The sequence below is a fragment of the Amphiprion ocellaris genome, chromosome 16 (assembly GCF_022539595.1).
Source record: "Amphiprion ocellaris isolate individual 3 ecotype Okinawa chromosome 16, ASM2253959v1, whole genome shotgun sequence".
NCBI classification, from domain to species: Eukaryota; Metazoa; Chordata; class Actinopteri; family Pomacentridae; genus Amphiprion; species Amphiprion ocellaris.
Genome location: NC_072781.1, coordinates 34,029,718 through 34,053,235, shown reverse-complemented (window position 1 = coordinate 34,053,235; position 23,518 = coordinate 34,029,718). Strand labels below are relative to the sequence as shown.

At 46.3% G+C, this 23,518-nt stretch overlaps 1 protein-coding gene across 3 annotated transcripts; it reads left to right on the top strand.

Moving 5' to 3' along the window:
* Positions 1-9: 9 nt before the first annotated feature.
* LOC111586050 (EMAP like 4) lies at positions 10-23,390 on the top strand. Of its 3 annotated transcripts, XM_023295725.3 has the most exons (24): positions 10-300; positions 1,950-2,135; positions 2,827-2,947; positions 3,453-3,620; positions 7,234-7,374; positions 8,553-8,578; positions 9,951-9,986; positions 10,960-11,080; positions 14,454-14,603; positions 14,694-14,763; positions 15,207-15,317; positions 15,451-15,546; positions 15,679-15,813; positions 16,451-16,586; positions 17,761-17,909; positions 18,220-18,345; positions 18,725-18,856; positions 18,938-19,005; positions 19,753-19,841; positions 19,931-20,028; positions 20,374-20,461; positions 20,535-20,633; positions 20,911-21,041; positions 21,326-23,390. In XM_023295725.3, exons 1-24 carry the CDS (start codon positions 276-278, stop codon positions 21,776-21,778), a joined length of 2,955 nt encoding a protein of 984 aa, XP_023151493.2. In that variant the 5' UTR covers positions 10-275; the 3' UTR covers positions 21,779-23,390. The 3 variants fall into 3 exon arrangements, with proteins under 3 accessions (XP_023151493.2, XP_023151495.2, XP_023151494.2); XM_023295727.3 differs by lacking the exon at positions 3,453-3,620; XM_023295726.3 differs by lacking the exon at positions 9,951-9,986.
* The last annotated feature ends 128 nt before the right edge of the window (positions 23,391-23,518 follow it).

Below are 23,518 nucleotides of genomic sequence, written 5' to 3'. Positions count from 1 at the left end.
GCGCGCTGCCAGAGGGGCGGAGTCGGAAGTGGCCGTCGGTCCGTCGAGTCTCCGCGGTTCTTTCTCTCGGATCCTCCGGAGCTTCTTCAGGCGCAGCTCAGCGGCGGATCTTCGGTCTCACAGACGGACCGTCCCGGCAGCGCCGCAGGCACAGACCCAGCTCGGCTCGGCTCGCCTCCTCCCCCCGCTGCAGTGGAAAAACCCGGACGGAGGCCCGCAGTGCGCGCTGAGGCTCCGCAGGCCTCCGGCCCGGACTCCCGCTTTTCTCCTGGAAAATGGACGGATTCACCGGCAGTTTAGGTGAGTCCCGCCGCACGCGGCCTCTCCGTCTGTCTCACTTGTCCGTGCGGCGTCGGCACCGTGGCGGCCGCACGCGCCACCGGCAGCTTTACACGTGTCACTGCTGTATTTATCAAAAAGGCTGCACCGCCCCTCCGGCGGCTGCAGGGCCGCAAAACCAGCGCTCCATCTGAAGCAGCGGCTGCAGAGACAAAACACAGAGAGACCCGGTTCTAAGGGGGTCCAGCTGAGTCCAACAGGGTCCAGCTGAGTCTGACAGGGTCTAACAGGGTCCAGCTGGGACCATGCAGATCGAGATAGGGGGGCAGATAGAGGGTCCAGATAGAGATAAAGGGGCAGATAGCGGGTCCAGATAGAGATAGAGGGTCCAGATAGAGATAGAGGAGCAGATAGAGATAGAGGGGCAGATAGAGATAGAGGGGCAGATAGAGGGTCCAGATAGAGATAGAGGAGCAGATAGTGATAGAGGCGCAGATAGAGGGGCAGATAGAGGGTCCAGATAGAGATAGAGGAGCAGATAGAGATAGAGGGGCAGATAGAGGGTCCAGATAGAGATAGAGGAGCAGATAGAGGGGCAGATAGAGGGTCCAGATAGAGATAGTGGGGCAGATAGAGGGTCCAGATAGAGATAGAGGGGCAGATAGCGGGTCCAGATAGAGATAGAGGGTCCAGATAGAGATAGAGGGGCAGATAGAGATAGAGGGGCAGATAGAGGGTCCAGATAGAGATAGTGGGGCAGATAGAGGAGCAGATAGAGATAGAGAGGCAGATAGAGATAGAGGGTCCAGATAGAGGGGCAGATAGAGGGTCCAGATAGAGATAGAGGAGCAGATAGAGGGGCAGATAGAGGGTCCAGATAGAGATAGTGGGGCAGATAGAGGGTCCAGATAGAGATAGAGGGTCCAGATAGAGGAGCAGATAGAGATAGAGGGGCAGATAGAGGGTCCAGATAGAGATAGTGGGGCAGATAGAGGGTCCAGATAGAGATAGTGGGGCAGATAGAGGGGCAGATAGCGATAGAGGGGCAGATGGAGGGTCCAGATAGAGATAGAGGGTCCAGATAGAGATAGAGGGGCAGATAGAGATAGAGGGTCCAGATAGAGATAGAGGGGCAGATAGAGATAGAGGGTCCAGATAGAGATAGAGGGGCAGATAGAGATAGAGGGTCCAGATAGAGATAGAGGGGCAGATAGAGATAGAGGGGCAGATAGAGGGTCCAGATAGAGATAGAGGGGCAGATAGAGATAGATGTTACTGTGTGTTATTGTGTGTTGTGTTAGTGTTGTGTTTTTTGTCTTACTGTGTGCTGCTGTGTTATTTTGTTATTGTTGTTTTATTGTCGTGTTGTTGTTGTTGTGTTGTTGTGTCTTACTGTGTGTTACTGTGCTGTTGTGTTATTGTGTGTTGTGTGTTATTGTTGTGTTCTTGTTGTAGTGTGTTTTGTTGTTGTTCGTTGTTGTGTTATTGTGTTATTATTGTGTCTTACTGTGTGTTGTGTCTGTTATCTCCTGGTTGATCTTGTGGACATTAATGTCTCTGCAGACGACAGCATGATATTGTGTGTTGTTGTGTCTTACTGTGTTTCGTGTTACTGTTTGTTGTTGTGTCTGTTATTCTGGTTGAACTTGTGAACATTAATGTCTCTGCAGACGACAGCATGTCCGGAACGAGTGTCTCAGACGTCAATGATCGTCTTTCTGCTCTGGAGCTTCGCGTCCAGCAGCAGGAGGACGAGCTGACGGTGATGAAAGCTGCTCTCGCCGACGTCCTCCGTCGTCTCGCTGCCTCTGAAGACTCTGCTGCCACAGCAACCAAGAAACAGCACGGCGGAAAAGGTACGTTCAGAGGTTCTATGAGGACGATTTGACGCTACAAGAACATCAAGGAACCGCCGTGGTGTTGCTGTCTCAAGAATTCCAATCAAAATCTCTGTTTTATGTCAGAAATGTGTTCCAGTACTGGTCCAGTACTGGTCCAGTTGTGGTCCAGTATTGATCCAGTAGTGGTCCAGTAGTGATCCAGTAGTGATCTAGTTGTGGTCCAGTTGTGGTCCAGTACTGGACCAGTACTGGACCAGTACTGGACCAGTACTGGACCAGTACTGGTCCAGTAGTGGTCCAGTAGTGGTCCAGTACTGGTCCAGTACTGGTCCAGTATTGGTCCAGTATTGGTCCAGTATTGATCCAGTGGTGATCCAGTAGTGGTCTTGTATTGGTCCAGTAGTGGTCCAGTATTGGTCCAGTATTGATCCAGTGGTGGTTCAGTATTGGTCCAGTATTGATCCAGTAGTGGTGCAGTAGTTGTCCAGTTGTGGTCCAGTAGTGGTCCAGTATTGGTCCAGTATTGATCCAGTGGTGGTCCAGTATTGATCCAGTGGTGGTCCAGTAGTGGTCCAGTACTGGTCCAGTAGTGGTCCAGTATTGGTCCAGTAGTGGTCCGGCAGTGGGACGCTGTGTGGTCCTGGACTGTAGTGGTCCAGTTGTTCCTGGTTGATTCGTGCCTAAAGCAGTGTGCTGCCCCCTGCAGGTGGAGCTGCTCTGCGTGAAGCCTACTCCATGTCCTGCATCGCTAATGGCGGAACATCTGGACGGAAGAGAGACTCGACGTCCGTCACCAGGAAGGAGACGGTGTCATCCGCTGCAAAAAGGTAAAAACTCTGAAGCTCATCCGATGGACTGATCAATGGACAATGGAGTTCTAACTAATGCCAGCTGGATCTGAAGTCCGTGATGTTTACCTGAGCGTCTGCTGGTTTTCCTCAGTTTCAGCCTGGAGAGCCACGACACACCAGATTTGATCGATAGAATCTCAGACTTAGGTGCTCCTACTTGTCCAGTCGAATCCAGGCTAGAATCCAGTCGAGTCAGTCAACAGCCTGAGACGGAATTTTTCTGTTTTATCTCTGCAATATCAGGGGAGAATCATCAGGAACCCAGTAGAACTGCTGTAGAATCACAGTAGAAATCCAGAAGAACTAGCAGAAACCCAGTAGAAACCCAGTAGAACCAATAGAAGTAGCAGAAAACCAACAGAACCAGTAGTGCCCCAGTAGAACCAGTAGTGTCCCAGTAGAATCAGTAGTAACCCAGTAGAACCAGTAGAAAAAGCAAACACAGCTGTTTTTGGTCTCACAGTCCTGGTTTTGTCCACAGTGGAGCAGACAGGAAGAAGGAGGTGAGCAGCCAACGCTCCCAGATGGAGGAGATCCAGGAACATGAGGAACCTCCTCACCCAAAGACCCCGTCCCCCTGTCCCTCTCCCCAGAACCCCCAGCCAAGACCATCCTCTGACTGCAGTAAAGGCCAAACTCCTCCGAAAAGGTTCCAGTTTGTGATTTGTTGGCTGCGTCTGACCTCACTTCCTTCTGATGCTGCTCTGAAATCCCTCTGTCAGCTGCTACTAACCCCGCCTTCCAGGGCCCACAGTCCTCCTCTGCTCCACCCACACCTGAGTCACCTGACCCACTTAGGTACAGGTGTTCCTGATTGGCTGGAAGTGCCTGGTCTTCTTACGATGAACGGGATAGGTGTGGAAAGAACAGCTTGTTTTTTAGTTGGGTTTGGGTTGATCTGGGTCAGTTTGGTTTAGTTTGGGTTTGGTTCTGTTCTGTTTACTTAGGTTGGATTGATTTAGTTTGGGTTTGGGTTGGTCTGGTTTGGTTAGGTTTGGTTTGATCCTGTTCTGATGTGTTTAGGTTGGTATCGGTCTGTTTGGTTAGTTTGGGTTTTGTTCTGTTGGGTTGGGTTCTGTTGGGTTGGGTTCTGTTCTGTTGGGTTTGGTTCTGTTCTGTTGGGTTTGGTTCTGTTCTGTTGGGGTTGGTTCTGTTCTGTTGGGTTTGGTTCTGTGCTGTTCTGTTGGGTTTGGTTCTGTTCTGTTGGGGTTGGTTCTGTTCAGTTGGTTTAGGGTTAGGTTGGGTTTGGTTAGGTGTGGTTTGGTTTGGTTCTGTTCTTTTCTGTTGGGTTTGGTTCTGTTCTGTTGGGGTTGGTTCTGTTCAGTTGGTTTAGGGTTAGGTTGGGTTTGGTTAGGTGTGGTTTGGTTTGGTTCTGTTCTTTTCTGTTGGGTTTGGTTCTGTTCTGTTGGGTTTGGTTCTGTTCTGTTGGGTTTGGTTCTGTGCTGTTCTGTTGGGTTTGGTTCTGTTCTGTTGGGTTTGGTTCTGTGCTGTTCTGTTGGGTTTGGTTCTGTTCTGTTGGGTTTGGTTCTGTTCTGTTGGGTTTGGTTCTGTGCTGTTCTGTTGGGTTTGGTTCTGTTCTGTTGGGGTTGGTTCTGTTCAGTTGGTTTAGAGTTAGGTTGGGTTTGGTTAGGTGTGGTTTGGTTCTGTTCTTTTTTGTTGGGTTTGGTTCTGTTCTGTTGGGTTTGGTTCTGTGCTGTTCTGTTGGGTTTGGTTCTGTTCTGTTGGGGTTGGTTCTGTTCAGTTGGTTTAGGGTTAGGTTGGGTTTGGTTAGGTGTGGTTTGGTTCTGTTCTTTTCTGTTGGGTTTGGTTCTGTTCTGTTGGGTTTGGTTCTGTTCTGTTGGGTTTGGTTCTGTTCTGTTGGGTTGGATTCTGTTCTGTTGGGTTTGGTTCTGTTCTTTTCTGTTGGGGTTGGTTCTGTTCTGTTGGGGTTGGTTCTGTTCTGGTCCTTATTCAGATCCCGATTAGGCCGGTTGGTTGCAGCTGAGAAATGATGAGAGCAATGAGAGCAGAATGCAGCGATTCTAAATCCCGTTTAAAGCAGAGTTGGTCAGGAAATGTGGAATGATTTCACGTTTTCTGAAATGCTGTTTAGTGTGTTTTTATGTGTGATATTTAAATTACCCAAATAACCGATTATTGGGACGTTGTGGAGGATGGTTCCTTCAGGGTTCTGTTGATATTAACGGATCTCTTGTTTCCATGAGAGTCATAAAGACTGTTCTAGAAATTCTGATGTTTAGGGAGCGAGGAAGCCAGTTTCACTCTGACTTCCTCCAGTTAAAACTCTCCCAGGCTGGTAAAGACTGAACCTGCTGGAAGGTGGAGTTAAACTAGGAACCAGGACTAGGAGGTCTATGGAGCAGGGCCTTCACTCTAAAGCTGCTTCTCTTCTTTAAAACTACTAACAGATTCTCCTCCCAGCTTCACCTCAGAACCTACTCCCTAACGCCTCCTCCTCCTCTCCTCCAGCAGGCCTCATGCAGCCTGGGTCTTGAGTTTCTGCCGTGTCCCAGATCACTAACCTGTTTGTGGCTCGTGTGATTGACTTTGTGTTGCTGAGTTTGTGGAGACAGAAATCTCTGAGTTGAATCTGCAGAATCTCACTGAGCTAAATGACCTTTCAGGATTGGTTTATTTAACCCTCGTGTTGTCCTGCGGGTCAAAAGTGACCCGGTTTAAAGTTTGAAAATGTGGGAAAAAATATTTTTTCACAGTGGAACTTCTGATGTCCACATTTTCAACATTTTTGGAAAATCATTGAACATTTTTTGGTGGGGAAAAAAGAAATCTTAAAAAAAAGTTTCTTTAAGAACATTCACAAAAAATGTATTTTTATGTGAATGTTCTTAAAGAAAACAGAAGTTTTACTGATATATATGGAATTACTTTAGATATTTTTAGGATTTTTTTTGAAGATTTTTACTCATTTTTTGAAAATATTTGCAAGTTTTCTTGCCAAATTTGGGGGATTTTTTAAAAAGAAAATTTTTAAGGGAAACTTTTAAGGAATTATTGGCATTTTCTTCCTGAAGGTTTTGCAAATTTTCAGAAATTTGGGGGATTTTTTTTCTGAATTTTTGGATTTTTTTCAGACATGGAAACAATATTTTTTGGTGCCTGTAAATTCAATTCAATTCAATTCAATTTTATTTATATCGCGCCAATTACAGTCAAATTGTCTCGAGACGCTTTACAGAACCCATATGCCTGAACCCCCAGAGCAGCCCTAAGGAGACAGTGGCAGGAAAACACCCTTTTAACAGGGAAAAAAACCTGGAGCAGAACCCAGCTCTAATGTGGGGGAACCATCTGCTGCTGGCCGGGTGGGTTGAGAGGGACAGAAGAGGTAGAGAGGTAGAGATAGAGGGGTAGAGGTAGAGATAGAGGGACAGAGGTGGGGGGGGACACAAGGACCATAAAACACACAGTATAATACATGCATGATAAGACAGATGATACATGCAAAGTACAACTAACATGGAAACTAATTATAGTTTACTGCTACGGTGTATGGCTCTGGCATTAAATATACTACATATATAGCTGGTGGTAAATTCAAAAATATGTAGATGAGCAAATCAAGTGTAGTGAGGGTGATGCAGAGTAGATTGATGGAAATGGACAGCTGGAGGAGGGAGAACAACCACAGATCTGAAGCATCCAGCTCTGGGATCAGGGACACTCGGAATGAGGACAAGAGGAGGGTTAAGAGGAACAGACTACACGGATGTGCAGCAGAACTGGTTTTAATGTGTTCCACCTAAAAACGTGTCAGTTCATTATCATCAGCAGAGTAGAGAAACTCTGATCTCAGTCAGTCTGTGCTTCAGGTGTGTGAAAAGCACCAGATAGGTCAGATCTAGCAGTCTGGGTCACATGGACGTTCTGAGCTTCACGTGGTTCAGTGTCAGGAAATCAGATGGAAGTTAATCTGAGCAGGTTTCAACCAGCACAAGAACACCTGGAGTCCACAGGAAGCAGACAGGTGAGTCCCAGCGTGGAGGGGACGTCCTCTAGGGACTGTCTCATGTTTCATGAAGCACAGATGTGTTGCAGCAAAACACGCCTGTTCAGGAAGTAATCAGTGATCAATGATTCATGACGTCAGACGTGTTCAGAGATGAGTCGAGATGAAGCTCAGAGACTCCTGATGACGCAGCAGCTGCACACACGTTTACGTGTGTACTGACTGTGTGTGTGTGTGTGTGTGTGTGTGTGTGTGTGTGTGTGTGTGTGTGTGTGTGTGTGTGTGTGTGTTCCAGGGGTCCCAGTGTGAAGCGGTCCTCAGGTATGGAACGTTCTCAGAGCAGCACCTGGGAGAGTTCAGAAGAAAACCGGAACAAACTGGTTAAAGCTGCATCCACCTCCAAGCTGCTGGCCAAAGTGGTGAAGAACGCAGAGAGGTGAGACGGAAACAAGTACTCAGTACGTACAGTACATATCAGTACATATAGTCAGTACATTTGTTTGTTTATTTTTAAAATGGGACAGTTCGTAGTAATGTACATTTCCATGTAAATAGAGAGATTGTAGCCATACAGCTAGTTTCCATCTCGTGTCCATTGGCAGATCAAAAATAAAGAAACTACAAACAACATAAAACCATAACTGAACAAAAATATCCAAAAAAGAAAAACAAACAAGCGAGAACACGTAGTGCACATAACAGACAAAAACTGAGGGACCAAGACAAGCGACCAAGCATTAATTAATTAACATTTACACATGGTTATATTGCACACATCCCTCTACATTATTGCACACTGCTATACTACACTAACCCCTCTGTCACTAGAACATAAGATTCTACTACATATATCCCTCTGACACTATTACATAGTACTGTATTGCACATTTCTCTTAATCATTACTGCACACATCCCATTATCACTATCGCCCATGATCCTTTAACACTACTACACATGACTATATATTATGTATTGCACGAAGCCCACGTCTGCACATTTAAAACTAATTACAGAGTCCTCAGGAACCAGCCCCATCAATAGACAAACAGATTTACAGTGTTCTGATCACAGATCTGATTTTCCAACAGCCGTGCTTTGAGATGTTTAGTAAATGAGTTAAGATGTGGTTTTTCACGAATGGCACTTGGTTTAGTATTCCAGGTTTGTGATGCAAGAAAAGAGAAAACTGACTGCCCAAGAGCACTTTTCCTAAAAGGTTCAATGCAATTACCTCTCGAGCTGCTCTGGTTGATTTGCTGGAATTTTTTTTTACAAATTCTAGTAGCGGAGGGGGAGTGTGGCCATGAAATGGGGTAGGGGGGCGAATATTCGGATCTCAAAATTAATATCCGCATACCACCAGCCCGAGCAACAGGTTGAAGTTTCATGGAGAAAAGTAAGCAATGACATTTTTGTCAAACTTTTCAGAGAATAACTGAAAACACACTTTATTGTGGTATATCGGTGATATATATCGTTATCGTGATATAAAATAATCCATATCATGATATATGATTTTTTCCATATCGCCCAGCACTAGTACGTAGTACATGCAGTACATACTCAGTACATGGACTCAGTTTAAAGGAAATATTTGTTTCCTGTTCTTTCAGACACAAAGACCCGGTGGTGAACCAAGGTAAATACATCGTCTTCATCAGAACCATACCATAGTCATCATCGTGTCATCTTCATCATCATCATGGGCAGCAGCCAATAGGAAGCCAGAATTTCCAGCAGCACCACCTCTGACACATGAAAACTTTTGTTCATTGATTCCCTAACTTATTTTCTGTCACAAGCCGTGCGTCCACTAGATGTGATTTTCGTGCACGGCAACGCACCGCATCTGAAAATCACACAGATGGGAGGTCACTAGCGGACCACAACACTGTCACATGACAGCTCTGGACCAACAGCGGACCACAACATGGTCACATGACAGAGCTTTCAGCTCGACAGTCTGGCAGATGAGTCAAATGAACACAGCGGCTCGGCCGCAAACTTTGTCTATTATTACAAAAACACTTTAGGGAAAAGTATTTCTGAAAGCATTTGAGGCGAGAAATAATCTGTATCAGCTGAATCTGTCCTGGTTTTATTTCACCGATGGCTAGTTTAGATGTTTGAGGACAGTTTCACGATGTGTGGAATCTCCACACACTGGAGTCCAGTCTACTTTATGCAAATGAGCTGCAGCCCTCTCCAGGTAAACACACCTGATCACAGCTGGAAATGCGCTGCATGTGGCATGCTGGTCCGGTTGCAGTGCGTTTCCAGCTGTGATCAGGTGTGTTTACCCGGAGAGGCTGCAGCTCATTTGCATGAAGTAGACTGACTTCTACTTTATGCAAATTGGATGCAGCGTGTGGAGATTCCACGCATCATGAAACTGTCTTCAAACTTCTAAACTAGGCGTCGGTGACCTAAAACGAGGACAGATTCAGCTGCTGCAGATTATTTCTCGCCTGAAATGCTTTCAGAAATACTTTTTGCTGACGTGTTTTTTGAAATAAAAGGGAAAGTTTGCGGCCGAGCCGCTGCCTTTATCAGACTTGTTTGCAGGACTGTCCAGCTGAAAGCTCGGTCATGTGACCACGTAGCGGCCTGCTGTTGGTCAGCGCTGTCATGAGACCATGTTGTGGTTCGCTAGTGACCGTCCGCCGTCTGTGTGATTTTCAGATGCGGTGCGTTGCCGTGCACGAAAATCACATCTAGTGGACACGTGCCTTCAGAAGTCCTGTTGTTGTTGTTGTTTTTGTTACTTTTGTGTTGTTTTTTTGTAGTTATTTGAGTTGTTGTCATTGTGTGGTTGTTTTTATTATTCAAGTTGTTTGTGTTGTTGAGTTGTTTGTTGTTGTTGAGTTGTTGTTGTTGAGTTGTTTGTGTTGTTTGTGTTGTTGTTGAGTTGTTTGTTGTTGTTGTTGTTGTTGATTGTGTTATTTTTGTTGTTTATGTTGCTGTTGTTTGTGTTGTTGTTGTTGAGTGATGATGTCTTTGTCTCAAACCAGCTAAAATGTCGACCCGAGAGAAAAACAGCCAGGCTGGTAAGTTCTGAGTGGTCTCAGTGAGCTAGCAGGCTAACATGCTAACTGCAGCTAAATGAGTGCTTCCTGTTTCTGAACCAATCACATCTCTCTCTGCTTTACACCAAAGCCTCGCTCGACCACCTGCTGTCTCTGCTTCAGAGTGTTCAGGTGAAGTCACACCTGTCTGTGGCTCCACCCCCTGCCAATGATTTACCTCCATATAAGGTCAAACAGCATCACCTGTAAATGGGTGCCCCGCCCACGCTTCAGTGTAGAAACATGATTGGATGCTTAACTTTTGACTGACAGGTCATTTTTCATAAGATACCTGAGATATTTGACCCTATGGAGGTATTTCTGTGCCCTGCCTGTGCAGCATACATGTCTTTTTACCCGTCTCACCTGTAATCACCTCCCTCTGACCTGTATCACCTGTCCTTCACCTGTAGCACCCGTCTAATGTCTTTTTTTGTGTTTTTTTGCTCCATGATTTTTCTTGACTCATCAATTTGAAACAGATTTTAATGTGAACCGTCTCTCCTCTGTCCCTCACCTGTCCTCACCTGTCCTTACCTGTGCTCACCTGTCCTTACCTGTGCTTAGACTAGTGTTTGCAACTTTGTCTTTTTTTTTAAATCATCAGGACTTTTCAGATCTCAGGATTTATCAGAAGATCAGCAGGCAGTTGTAAAGAGACCTAACAGTTAGCTAGCTTTAAAATGTTAACCATGTCTTCTTATTGATGCAGTAGTTTAGACAGATGTTGATCAGCATCTGTCTATTCACCTGATGTCTGAACAAAAGAACTTCAATCTACTAACTGTTGCCTGTTCAGTCAGCTGTAATCAGAGAAAACCTGGTTAGAGTTGGACTTAAACAGTTCAGAGAAGTCAGGATGTTCTGATGTTAGCGACCGTGTTTTCAACACCAACAAAGAGACTTGAATGAAAGCCACCCTGAGCTGCTTGATGACGTCTGTCTGGTGTTCCAGAGGGGACTCTGAAGATGTTCATGCGTGGGCGACCCATCACCATGTTCGTCCCTTCAGACGTGGAGAACTACGACGACGTTCGGACAGAGCTGCCTCCAGAAAGACTCAAGCTGGAATGGGTGTATCCTTCACTGCATTTAGAATTTATACAGCAGGTTTCAAATGAACAAACTGTACATACGGAAAACAACTTAAATTTATTAGAAAAGAAACAAAGGAAGTGTACAATGCTCGGAATTGTGTTTCTCTGTGGTGACGTGATTCTTCAGTGTGTTCTGGTAATTAGAGACTCTGGATAAAAGGTCACAGAGTATACATGTAGAGTTAAAATCCTCAATGGAGGAGAGAGCCGTACTCAGACATTTAGATGTAAAGATCAGGAAACTACGTGGACCAGTGCCTGTAGTGTGATCAGCTGAGGGAAGTAGGAGTCCTTACTGTGTTTGGGCTCCGTTGATGGAAAAGACATAGAAATCAAAGCTCCTTGAAAACCCTGCAGCAGTTCCTTCACTTCCAGCTCTGGATGTGATGAATTATTGGGTTGTGGATGGCAGAGGTTCTCCTCATACCAAACGCTTGTATTCAGCACTACTTGTTTTCCAGTCACGGTATTTTATCTACACAGACCCTCATGGATCTGGGTGCGTGATGAAATTTACGTCACATGTTCCCTTGCCGATGTGTACCTGGCCATGAAGAGTTGGCCTGAAAGGAAGCTTAGATTATTTCCATCAACAGGCACTGAGTGCCCAGTGTCGTCTGCATAGAACAGTAGAACCACTGAAGAAACATAAACACTAAACTAAGCTTCAGCAGAACTCCAGTAGATCCTCACAACACTGTTTATCGAGCCGTAATAGATCCCCAAGATATGATCATTTATTTGCTGATCTAACAAGGTTCCTCGCTAGATCTCCAGCTGTTGTACAGGTGCTTGCCTGACTTCAATTCAATTCAATTCAATTCAATTCAATTTTATTTATATAGCGCCAATTACAGTCAAATTGTCTCGAGACGCTTTACAGAACCCATATGCCTGACCCCCAGAGCAAGCCAAAAGGCGACAGTGGCAAGGAAAACACCCTTTTAACAGGGAAAAAAAACCTCGAGCAGAACCCGGCTCTAATGTGGGGGGACCCATCTGCCTGCTGGCCGGGCGGGTTGAGAGGGACAGAAGAAGTAGAGAGGTAGAGATAGAGGGGTAGAGGTAGAGATAGAGGGATACAGATAGAGGGGTAGAGATAGAGAGGTGGGGGGGTGGGACACAAGGACCATAAAACACAGCCACACATCTGAAGCATCCAGCATCCAGCTCTGGGACCAGGGACACTCGGAGAAAGGACACAGAAAGAAACAGAGTGAATGTAATGCAATAATGGTATATATAGTAAATACATAGGTAGTTAGAGAAGGGCTCAGTGCATCCAGAGAGGTTCCCCAGCAGCCTAGGCCTATAGCAGCATAACTAGGGGCAAACTAAAGGGACGTCAAGAGGGGAAGTCAGTTGTGCAAATGAAAACACCAGCTCACCCCGTCAGGGTCACCCAGTCAGCCCTAACTATAAGCTTTGTCGAAAAGGAAGGTTTTAAGCCTGGTCTTAAAAATAGAGAGGGTGTCCGCCTCCCGAACCCAAACTGGGAGCTGGTTCCACAGGAGAGGTGCCTGATAACTGAAGGCTCTGCCTCCCATTCTACTTTTAGAGATTCTAGGAACAACAAGTAAGCCTGCAGTCTGAGAGCGAAGAGTTCTGCTAGGGTAATATGGTACTATCAGGTCTTTAAGATATGACGGAGATTGGTTGTTAAGAGCTTTATATGTCAGAAGAAGGATTTTGAATTCTATTCTAGATTTAACAGGGAGCCAATGAAGAGAAACCAATATAGGAGAAATATGATCTCTCTTGCTAACTCCCGTCAGTACTCTGGCTGCAGCGTTTTGGATCAGCTGTAGATGTTTCAGAGAGCTATTGGGACAACCTGATAATAAGGAATTACAGTAGTCAAGCCTAGAAGTAACAAATGCATGGACTAGTTTTTCTGCATCACTCTGAGACAGGACGTTCCTGATTTTCACAATATTTCTCAGGTGGAAAAAGGAAGTCCTACAGATTTGTTTTATGTGCGAGTTAAAGGACATGTCCTGGTCAAAGATAACACCGAGCTTCCTCACAGTAGTACTGGAGGCCAATGTAATGCCATCCAGAGTAACTATATGCTTTGAAAGCAATTCTCTAAGATGTTTGGGGCCAAATACAATGACTTCAGTCTTGTCTGAATTTAGTAGTAAGAAATTATAGGTCATCCAGGTCTTTATGTCCTTAAGACAATCTTGCAGTCTAGCTAGCTGATTAGTTTCATTTGGCTTCATAGATAAATACAATTGAGTGTCGTCAGCATAACAATGGAAATTAATACAGTGCTTCCTAATAATGTTGCCTAAGGGAAGCATGTATAATGTGAACAGTATTGGTCCTAAGACAGAACCCTGAGGAACTTCATGATTAACCCTAGTATGCTCAGAAGAGTCATTGTTGACATGCACAAACTGGAACCTGTCTGATAAGTAGGATTTAAACCAGTCCAGTGCTGTCCCTTTAATGCCAATAGAATGTTCTAGTCGCTGTAATAAAAGTTTGTGGTCGATTGTATCGAATGCTGCACTAAGGTCCAATAAAATAAGTATAGAGACCAGTCCATTATCTGACGCTATGAGAAGGTCATTAGTAACTTTCACCAGAGCTGTTTCTGTGCTATGATGCACTCTGAAGCCTGACTGAAACTCTTCAAACAGGCTATTCCTTTGTAAATGTTCATATAATTGATTTGCAACTGTTCTTTCCAGAATTTTAGAGAGAAATGGGAGGTTGGAAATTGGTCTATAGTTGGCTAAAACATCTGGATCTAGAGTGGGTGCATGCAGGTATGGTTACCTTGATGAATATTTACCTCAGTGCACCTCACCTACACCTCAGTAGCCCTTTAGTAAACCCTAGTAGACCTCATTAGAACCTCAGTAGAACCGGGTAGCCCTTGAGTAAACCCTAGTAGACCTCATTAGAACCTCATTAGAACTAGGTAGCCCTTTAGCAAACCTTAGTAGACCTCATTAGAACCTCAGTAGAACTAGGTAGTCCTTTAGTAAACCTTAGTAGACCTCAGTAGAACTAGGTAGTCCTTTAATAAAGCTTAGTAGACCTCATACAATCTAAGTAGACATCAGTGGAACCTCAGTACATGTTGGTATCTCCTCTATAAATGTCAGCATCCGTCCATTAGCTTTACTGTGTTTGTTCTGTAGAAGACTGTACTCCAGCTGACCTGTGGTGAGAGTCGGGCCACGTCCTGAACATGTTACCGGTCCATCACAGTGCTAGAGTAGATCTTGGTAGTCCTTTGATGAACCTTCAGTAGATCTCAGCAGCCCTACAGCAGCTCTTGAGGAAACCATCAGTAGTTCTCCAATTTTTGTCCAGGTGTTTCCTTGACTTTGTGCAGGTATGGCTACCGGGGCAGAGAGTGCAGAGCAAACATCTACCTCCTTCCAACCGGAGAGATTGTTTACTTTGTGGCGTCCGTTGTAGTTCTGTTTAATTACGAGGAGCGGACCCAGAGACATTACCTTGGACACACCGACTGTGTGAAGTGGTGAGAAAACACTCTTAATCACCTGCTGCTGCCGTCATCATCGGTCTGTGGTGGAGGGTCTCTTAAGTTGTCTTTCTTCTGTTTCTTCAGTTTGGCCATCCATCCTGATAAGATCCGCATCGCAACAGGACAGATTGCAGGAGTGGACAAAGATGGACGGGTGGGGACACTTACATTCCTGACTAAACTTAAGTTATGTGTCACGAAGAAAAGCCTTCCGACTAGGAGGACCAAAAGTGTGAAGTGTTTGCGATGAACAGAATGATATGTCCCTAACCTAAAACAAAAGACTTCCTGTTACCTGCAAACTTCTTGTAGAACCACGGTCCTATTATCACTCTTGAACTGGTTTTATTGCTCTGATCCAGGTTGTTTTCTTCTGACTAGATGTGGTGGATCTACTCTCAGATGTATGTCGCTTTGGATAAAACCATCTGATAAATGAACGTTTAGAATATAAACAGAAACACCAGACCACCTGTAGCCATGGTAACTGTACACAACTAAGATGGAGACAGCAATAATGTAGAATATACTGTAATTAAAGATATCAGAATCATCAACACTACATTTATTAATGCTAGTTCTGTCCCTGGTCCTCAGGCTCTGCAGCCTCATGTTCGTATCTGGGACAGCGTCAGTTTGTCGACTCTGCAGATCATTGGTTTGGGAACGTTTGAACGAGGCGTCGGCTCTCTGGCTTTCTCTAAAGCCGTGAGTATCATGGAGCTGTAGTCCACAGAAAAGGGATTTCTGTTGATCAAACACACTGTAGCTCCTGTCTGTGTCTAGTGATGTCATCTGTCTCTCTGTCTCCTGCCGGTCTGTCCACCTGTCTGTCTCTCAGGACTCCGGTCAGCACCTGAGTGTAATCGATGACTGTAATGATCACATGCTGACAGTTTGGGATTGGCAGAAGAAGTCAAAGATTGCTGAGATCAAGGTGAACTTTTCAGACTATTTTGCTGCTGTTTTCTGCTGTTGCACCATTAAAGTAGATAAAATAAAATGAGGAGACGCTGCTGCTTCTTATCGGCTGTTTCTAACTAGTCTCAAACTGGTGGGTTTCTTCCAGACCACCAATGAAGTGGTCCTGGCTGTGGAGTTCCACCCCATTGACCCAAATACCATCGTCACCTGTGGAAAGTCCCACATCTTCTTCTGGACCTGGAGTGGAACCTCTCTGGCTCGTAAACAGGGAATCTTTGGGGTGAGTTCATCAAATATTTATTAAACCAGCATACAGTGTGTCAAAGACTGGGTGGTATAGACAACAGAAATAAAATGATGCAAGCACAAGAGAAGTGAAAACCAGAATCACTAAACCGTACACTCCAGTGCTCCTCATACACATCACAGAAAAATGGATTCTTGTTTCCAATTTATTTAAATGTTCAAGATGAGACAAAGTTACTGGATTGTTTCCAAAGTTTCAAGTTAGAGCCATCTAAGGCTCATTTTCATATTTGTTGTTGTGAGTCTAACTGTAGTCCTAGTCTAACCCTGTAGTCCTGGTCTAACCCTGTAGTCGCGGGCTAACCCTGTGGTCCTGGTCTAACCCTGTAGTCCTGATGCAACCCTGTAGTCCTGATGCAACCCTGTAGTCCTGGTCTATCCCTGTAGTCCTGGTCTAACCTTGTTGTCCTGATGCAACCCTGTAGTCCTGATGCAAGCCTGTAGTCCTGGTCTATCCCTGTAGTCCTGGTCTAACCCTGTGGTCTTGGTCTAACCCTGTAGTCCTGGTCTATCCCTGTGGTCCTGGACTATCCCTATGGTCCTGGTCTATCCCTGTGGTCCTGGTCTATCCCTGTGGTTTTGGTCTAACTGTCTTTATGTTGTGTTTGCAGAAATACGAGAAGCCGAAGTTCGTTCAGTGCCTGGCCTTCCTGAGTACTGGAGACATCCTGACCGGAGACTCTGGAGGAGTTCTGCTGGTCTGGACCAGGAGCATGGCTGAGACCCCGACCGGGAAGGGACCCAGAGGTGGGACCTGCTGTTCTGTATCCCAGCAGCTGAATCAGACATGTTGAGTAGACGTGTTGGGATTCATCTCCTGTCTTTGAGACGTTTTTATTTTCATATTCCGAGGAACTAAACTTTCTCCTGCTACAGAAACAGGATTAGTTCCTAAACGTGTTCTGTCTGTCAGGGATCCAGCAGACTGTTGGTGGGAGATGAATCCTGACAGGTTTTAGGGTTCTAAAGGCGGAACACGCTTTATGAACAATTTCAGTCTCAGCTGCCAAACTGTAGATTTCCATCAGGGGAATTAAAATCACTGAGATTCACAGAAACTGAAGTAGAAAGACGGGCGGATTCCTGTGGAACTGATCCTGTTCAGACCTGAGATCAGTTTAAAGCTGCGAGGAAAAACCACAGAGCAGCAGAGTTGGCCCAGTTCCAGTAATGGTTTTAGTGTCATGTTGTCAGACTGGTTTCCAGAGAACCAATGCCAAGACTTAAACGTTTTTCTGCTGAACTTCTGCTTCGTAGTCAGATCAGTTCATCAGATGGTACAGTTTAACAGAAAGAGTCGACCTGGAGTCAGTTTCAGTGTTTCAGACATTTAAAGACGTAAAACAGAGGGAAAATGCAGCAGCTGATTGGTTCACGGTTCCTCTGTGATTTACTGCCTCCTGCTGGCTGCTGCCTGTAATACCACAACTCATTACTGTTGGTAATCAAGATCAGATTCAGAGGAACAGGAGCTGATCCACGTTCTCCATGTTTCTGTGTCTAAACTGTAAAAACTAAACAGTAAAAACTGGATCTGAACCTTCTATGGAGGTCTGAGGGGCCATCAGAAGAAACAGTTTACAGGAGAGCAGCACATGAAGCAGGACACGTCTTTATAACAGCTGGTCTGTGTGTGTGTGTCTGTGTGTGTGTGTGTGTGTGTGTGTGTCTGTGTGTGTGTGTGTCTGTTGTTTGTGTGTGTGTGTGTGTCGTTTGTGTGTGTGTTGTTTGTGTGTGTGTGTGTGTGTGTGTCTGTTTGTGTGTGTGTGTGTGTGTGTCGTTTGTGTGTGTGTGTGTGTGTGTCTGTTGTTTGTGTGTGTGTGTGTGTGTGTGTGTGTGTCGTTTGTGTGTGTGTGTGTGTGTGTGTGTGTGTATGTGTGTGTGTGTGTGTGTGTCTGTGTGTGTGTCTGTGTGCGCGCAGCCTTCCAGATCAGTCGGCAGGTCAAAGCCCATGAAGGCAGCGTCTTCTGTCTGTGTGAGATGAGGAGTGGAGCTCTGCTGACCGGAGGAGGAAAAGACCGAAGGATCATCCTCTGGGACCACGAGCTGAGAGCAGACAGGGACATGGAGGTAACGCACAACACACACACAACAAACACACAACATAAACACAACAGACACACAACAGACACACAACACATACACAACAGATACACACATGCACAACAGACACACGCAGACACACAACACATACGCACAACAGATACACAACACGCACACAACACCCAACACACACAGAGACAGGAAGTTTATTCTTCAGACTTTCTGCTGTTTGCTTTTCTTCCAGTCATTAATGTGGACGTTCAGATTCAGTCCCTTCAGGCCACGTAGTTAAGAATGAGGTCACATGATGAGGTCACATGACTGTGTGCGTTCACAGGTTCCGGATCAGTACGGAACCATCAGAGCCGTGTCGGAGGGGAAGGGGGACGAGTTTCTTGTCGGGACGTCTCGTAATTTCATCCTGAGAGGAACCTTCAACGACGGCTTCCTGGTGGAGGTCCAGGTGAGATCGATGACATCATCATGACACATACATGTTGTAGGAAGGAGTAGGGACGGTACCGAGACCAGTCAGAGACCAGTCAGAGACCAGAGACCAGTCAGGGACCAGAGACCAGTATCCGTGACAGTAGTAATCCTGTTAAACTTTGCATGCATGCATTCAGGGTCTCTGTGATGCATTCAGGGTCTCTGTGGTGCATTCAGGGTCTCTGTGGTGCATTCAGGGTCTCTGTGATGCGTTCAGGGTCTTTGTGATGAGATGTGTTCAGGGTCTCTGTGATGTGTTGAGGGTCTCTGATGCGTTCAGCGTCTCTGTGATTAGATGTGTTCAGGGTCTCTGTGAAGTGTTCACAGGGTCTCTGTCTGTGTGATGCGTTCAGGGACACACAGACGAGCTGTGGGGTCTGGCGTCCCACCCGTCCAGAGAAACGTTCCTGACATGCGCTCAGGACCGCCTGGTGTGTCTCTGGAACTCTGTGGACCACAGCCTGCAGTGGAGCCGCTCTCTGGAGGTGAGTATTGATTATTGGCTGCTGATTGACAGCTGACTGATCGATGATTGGCTGATGATGGACAGTCTGTCTGTCCTCCAGGAACATGGACACTGTGCAGACTTCCATCCCAGCGGAGCTGTGGTCGCCATAGGAACGCACTCAGGAAAGTCAGTCCTACCAGTTATAGATCTGTACCCCTGTTTCTGATGGTCTGTCCCCTGATGTCCTCTGATGGTCTGTCCCCTGATGTCCTCTGATGATCTGTCCTCTAATGTCCTCTGATGGTGTTCCTGTCTGTCCCCCGATGTCCTCTGATGGTCTGTCTGTCCCCTGATGGTGTTCCTGTATGTCCCCTGATGGTGTCCTGTCTGTCCCCTGATGGTCCATCTGTCCTCTAATGTCACCTGATGTCCCCTGACAGTGTCCCTGTCTGTCACCTGATGGTCCGTCTGTCCCCTAATGTGCCCTGATGGTCCGTCTGTCCTCTGATGATGTCCCTGTCTGTCCCCTGATGGTCCTTGTGCCCCCTGATGGTGTCCCTGTGTGTCCCCTGATGGTCCCTCGGTCCTCTTATGGTGTCCCTGTCTGTCCTCTGATGGTCCGCTGTTCTCTGATGTCCCCTTATGGTGTCCCTGTGTGTCTCCTGACAGTGTCCCCTAATGTCCCATGACGGTGTCTCTGTCTCCTTAAGGTGCCCCTGTGTGTCCCCTGACGTTGTCCCTGTGTGTCCCCTAATGTCCCCTGATGGCGTCCCCTGACAGTTTCCTTGTGTGTCCCCTGATGTCCCCTGACGGTGTCCTTGTGTGTCCCCTGACAGTGTCCCTGTCTGTCTCCTGTTGTCCCCTGATGATGTCCCTGTGTGTCCCCTGATGTCCCCTGATGATGTCCCCTGATGGTGTCCCTGTCTGTCCCAGGTGGTATGTCCTGGACGCTGAGACCACAGACCTGGTTGGGATCCACACTGATGGGAATGAGCAGCTGTCAGTGATGCGTTTCTCCGTCGGTGGGTGGAGCTAAAGTTGTTGAACGCTGTTTCCATGACGACATGAGAAGCCTACACATCCCAGCATGCCTCTCTCTGTGTCCCTGCAGATGGTAGTTTGTTGGCTGTTGGATCCCATGATAACTTTATTTACCTCTACACCGTCTCCGAGCGAGGACGCAAGTACAGCCGATATGGGAAGTGTACCGTAAGTAGAATATTAATTAAAGACATTTAATCAGTGAGTAGAATATTAATAAACTACAGATTAATTAAACATTTAGTCAGTGAGTAGAATATTAATAAACTACAGATTAATTAAACATATTTAATCGGTGTACCGTGAGTAGAACCTTCTAGAATAATAAATAGTTCTAGAATATTAAATCTTGTTGTAGTGTTCTGTGTATTTTCTGAAGTCGTCGGGGCTCTGACAGGTACAGGGGAGGTTACCTGTAGAGCAGATAACAGATTACAGCTCCCAGGGTTCCCAGTTGCTGACAGTGATGATGACATTCAGGTGTGTTCATAACTTACCTGAATGTTTCCTTAGGGCCATTCCAGCTACATCACACACCTGGACTGGTCACCTGACAACAACTTCATCATGTCCAACTCTGGAGACTACGAGATCCTCTACTGTGAGTACCGTGTACTACTGTGTACTGTAGTACTGTTATGTACTGTTGTGTATTAACGGTTGTGTGTCTCCAGGGGACGTTCCAAACGGCTGTAAACTGATCAGAAACCGTTCAGAGTGTAAAGACATCGACTGGGCGACGTACACCTGCGTACTCGGATATCACGTGTTCGGTCAGTACCTGGACCTGTCTCACTCTGTGTTGTGTTACTTTGTTATTGTGTTACTTTGCGTGTCCATATTGTTGGTGTTAACCCAAACACCTGCCAGCTCAGATTCACCAAGTCTTTCCATCTCTCTGTCCACCTGTCTGTCTGTCCCTCTTTCCCCCTGTCTGTCCCTATGTCCCCCTGTTCACCTGTCTATCCCCCTGTCCGTCTCACCTCTCTGTCTCTCTGTCCACCTGTCTGTCCTTCTGTCCCTCTGTCCACCTGTCTGTCTGTCCTCTAGGTGTGTGGCCGGAGGGTTCTGATGGAACCGACATCAACGCTCTGATCAGATCCCACAACAGGAAGGTGATCGCTCTGGCTGACGACTTCTGTAAAGTTCACCTGTTTGCTTATCCGTGTTCAAGAGCCAAGGTACACGCACGCACGCACGCACACACACACACACACACACACACACACACACACACACACACACACACACACACACACACACACACACACACACACACACAGACCAAAGACCGGCTCCGGGTTAGATAAACAGGAAGTTCATTAATCTATTATCATGTAAATCCTTGGGTTAATATTAGATGTTGGTTCATTAAATGTTCATCTGTGGTTTCTAATAAAGTGCTCAGTGACTGCATGTTATTTCACATGTTCAGACCAATAATCGGTCATGCGTGTGCCTGCAGGCCCCCAGCCATAAGTACAGCGCCCACAGCAGTCATGTGACCAACGTCAGCTTCCTGTACAACGACAGTCACCTGATCTCCACGGGGGGGAAGGACACGAGCATCATGCAGTGGCGTCTGGTGGAGAAATCCTCGCTGTGCCTCACCGACGGCCTCCTTGCTATCTCCGCCCCCCGCCGGGTGGATGCCGTCTTTGCCCCGCCCACTCCCGCAGGAACCACACCCACACAGGAACCTTCTCCTCCAACAGCCAATGGGACCCAGGAGCCCTTCCCTGAAACCCCGCCCCCAACAGATATAGCCCCGCCTTTGTCCGAGTTGACCCCGCCCCATTCTGAGTCGACTCCGCCCCCCTCTGACAGCACAGTGAGCCTGAAGGACAGCCTGGAGCCCAGCGACGACACGGCGACGCCCAGCGACGAAGGGCTGCCCCCCCTCACCCCCCCGTCTTAGACACACACTTCGTGTTCCTGTCCAGCTGTCTTTGCGGGGACCAGACACGTTGTGAGCCTTGTGAGGACATGTGTACAAAGTGAGGACATGGTGTTGGGCGTCAGACCTGTGGGTGTCTGCTCGACGCTGTCACTCGGTTTAGGGTTAACATTCAGTTTAAACATGATGTCAATCGTGGTTGGATGAGGATAACTGTCAGATGTGAAATCACACACATGAAACACGTATGATCAGATTTAGGGTGGACATCATCTCTGGTGTCCATCAGTGTAAACCTCTAGAAGACAGAATCAGAGACGTCCGTCTGGTGGGGGACGTGCACATAATTTATCTCAGTAATCAACTGTTCCTTCATTTAAAAAACATGAGGTCACAGTTTGAAACACCTGGAGAGTCAGATTCACCTGAGTGGAAAAAAGGTGGGAGGGGCTTACCTGTCTCACACACACCTGTCTCACCTGCAGTCACTATCATCCTTCAAAGCTTTTTCCTGTCATGGGGAGTCACTAGAGTGCCAAGAACAAGCAGGTGGTTTACCTGAAGAATAGAAGCTACAGTCCAGGTGAGACAGGTGTGTCAGTGTTGCTCCACCAATCAGAACAGAGGAGGTGAAGAGGAAGTGTTGTGGGTCCAAGAGATGTTGTCAATCTGAAGTCTTTTAGAATCTTGTTTTTAAATTCTCTGGAGATGAAAACTCTGTTTTTAAAACCGCTGAAGTTCTTTTTTATGAAATACGTTGAATCTGTTCCTCCGACTCGAGAGACAAACTGGAAAAATACAAAATAAGGTTTCAAAGGGTTTGAAAACCAGAAGTTTTATGTTTTTTTCAGGTTTTAAACTACAAACAGTCGGTTGTTGCTGTTTGGAGAGTTTTAGTCCAGAGAGTTTTTAGAATGGAATCTGAAGTTGAGCTGACGTGATGTAAACAGGAAGTGGCCTCCAGAATAAAAGCTGTGACTGACATGTTTTAATCAGAGAATCGATGATCTGTGCAGCACCTGTTTGTATATACTGCAGATGTCTGTGTGTATATTTCTGTTCACCAATAGGAGGCAGCAGTGGAAATCCGCAGTCACATTCAGCATCCAATCAGGCAATGGGACATGAGATCCTCTGCTCTGATTGGCTGGTTTCGGTGACTCATTGAATGACTGCTGGTGATGTTTTTATTTCTTTTGGACCATTTCTGTTCAAAAATGTTTTCTGAATGTCAGGATGATGATGTCACTTCGTGGGCGGGGCCTATCAGGGTGGGGTGGGACGGGTTCGATGGGTTTGGTTGGGTTTTTTGTTGCCTTTTTAATACGCATCTATCTTCATCGTTTCTTCACTCGTCTCTGAAGGGCTCGTGCAGAGTTCAGGAATCACGTGGATTTTCGGGGAGCGGTGGGGCCATACGGGGTGTGGGCGGGGCCAGGGGTGGGATTGGTGGGGGAAGTTTCTGGAGGAAAGTGTTTATTTTCAGTGTTCAGTAATAACATTGATACTCATGATGATGTTCATGTGACTGTTTTGAGCCAATCATGTCTTCTCTCATGCATTCCTGTCAGACGACAGACTGTACTGAAGATTTCAACAAAAAAATGCAAATAAATGTCTTCAAAACTGACAATCAGTTTATTTTTTCCTAGCAGTTGCAGCAGCTAAATGACAGTCCAACAGACTGATCATGTCATCGCAGTGTGTAGCGCCACCTCTGGCTTTTAGCGGTACACCCATCAGCCATAGAGTTACTGTGAA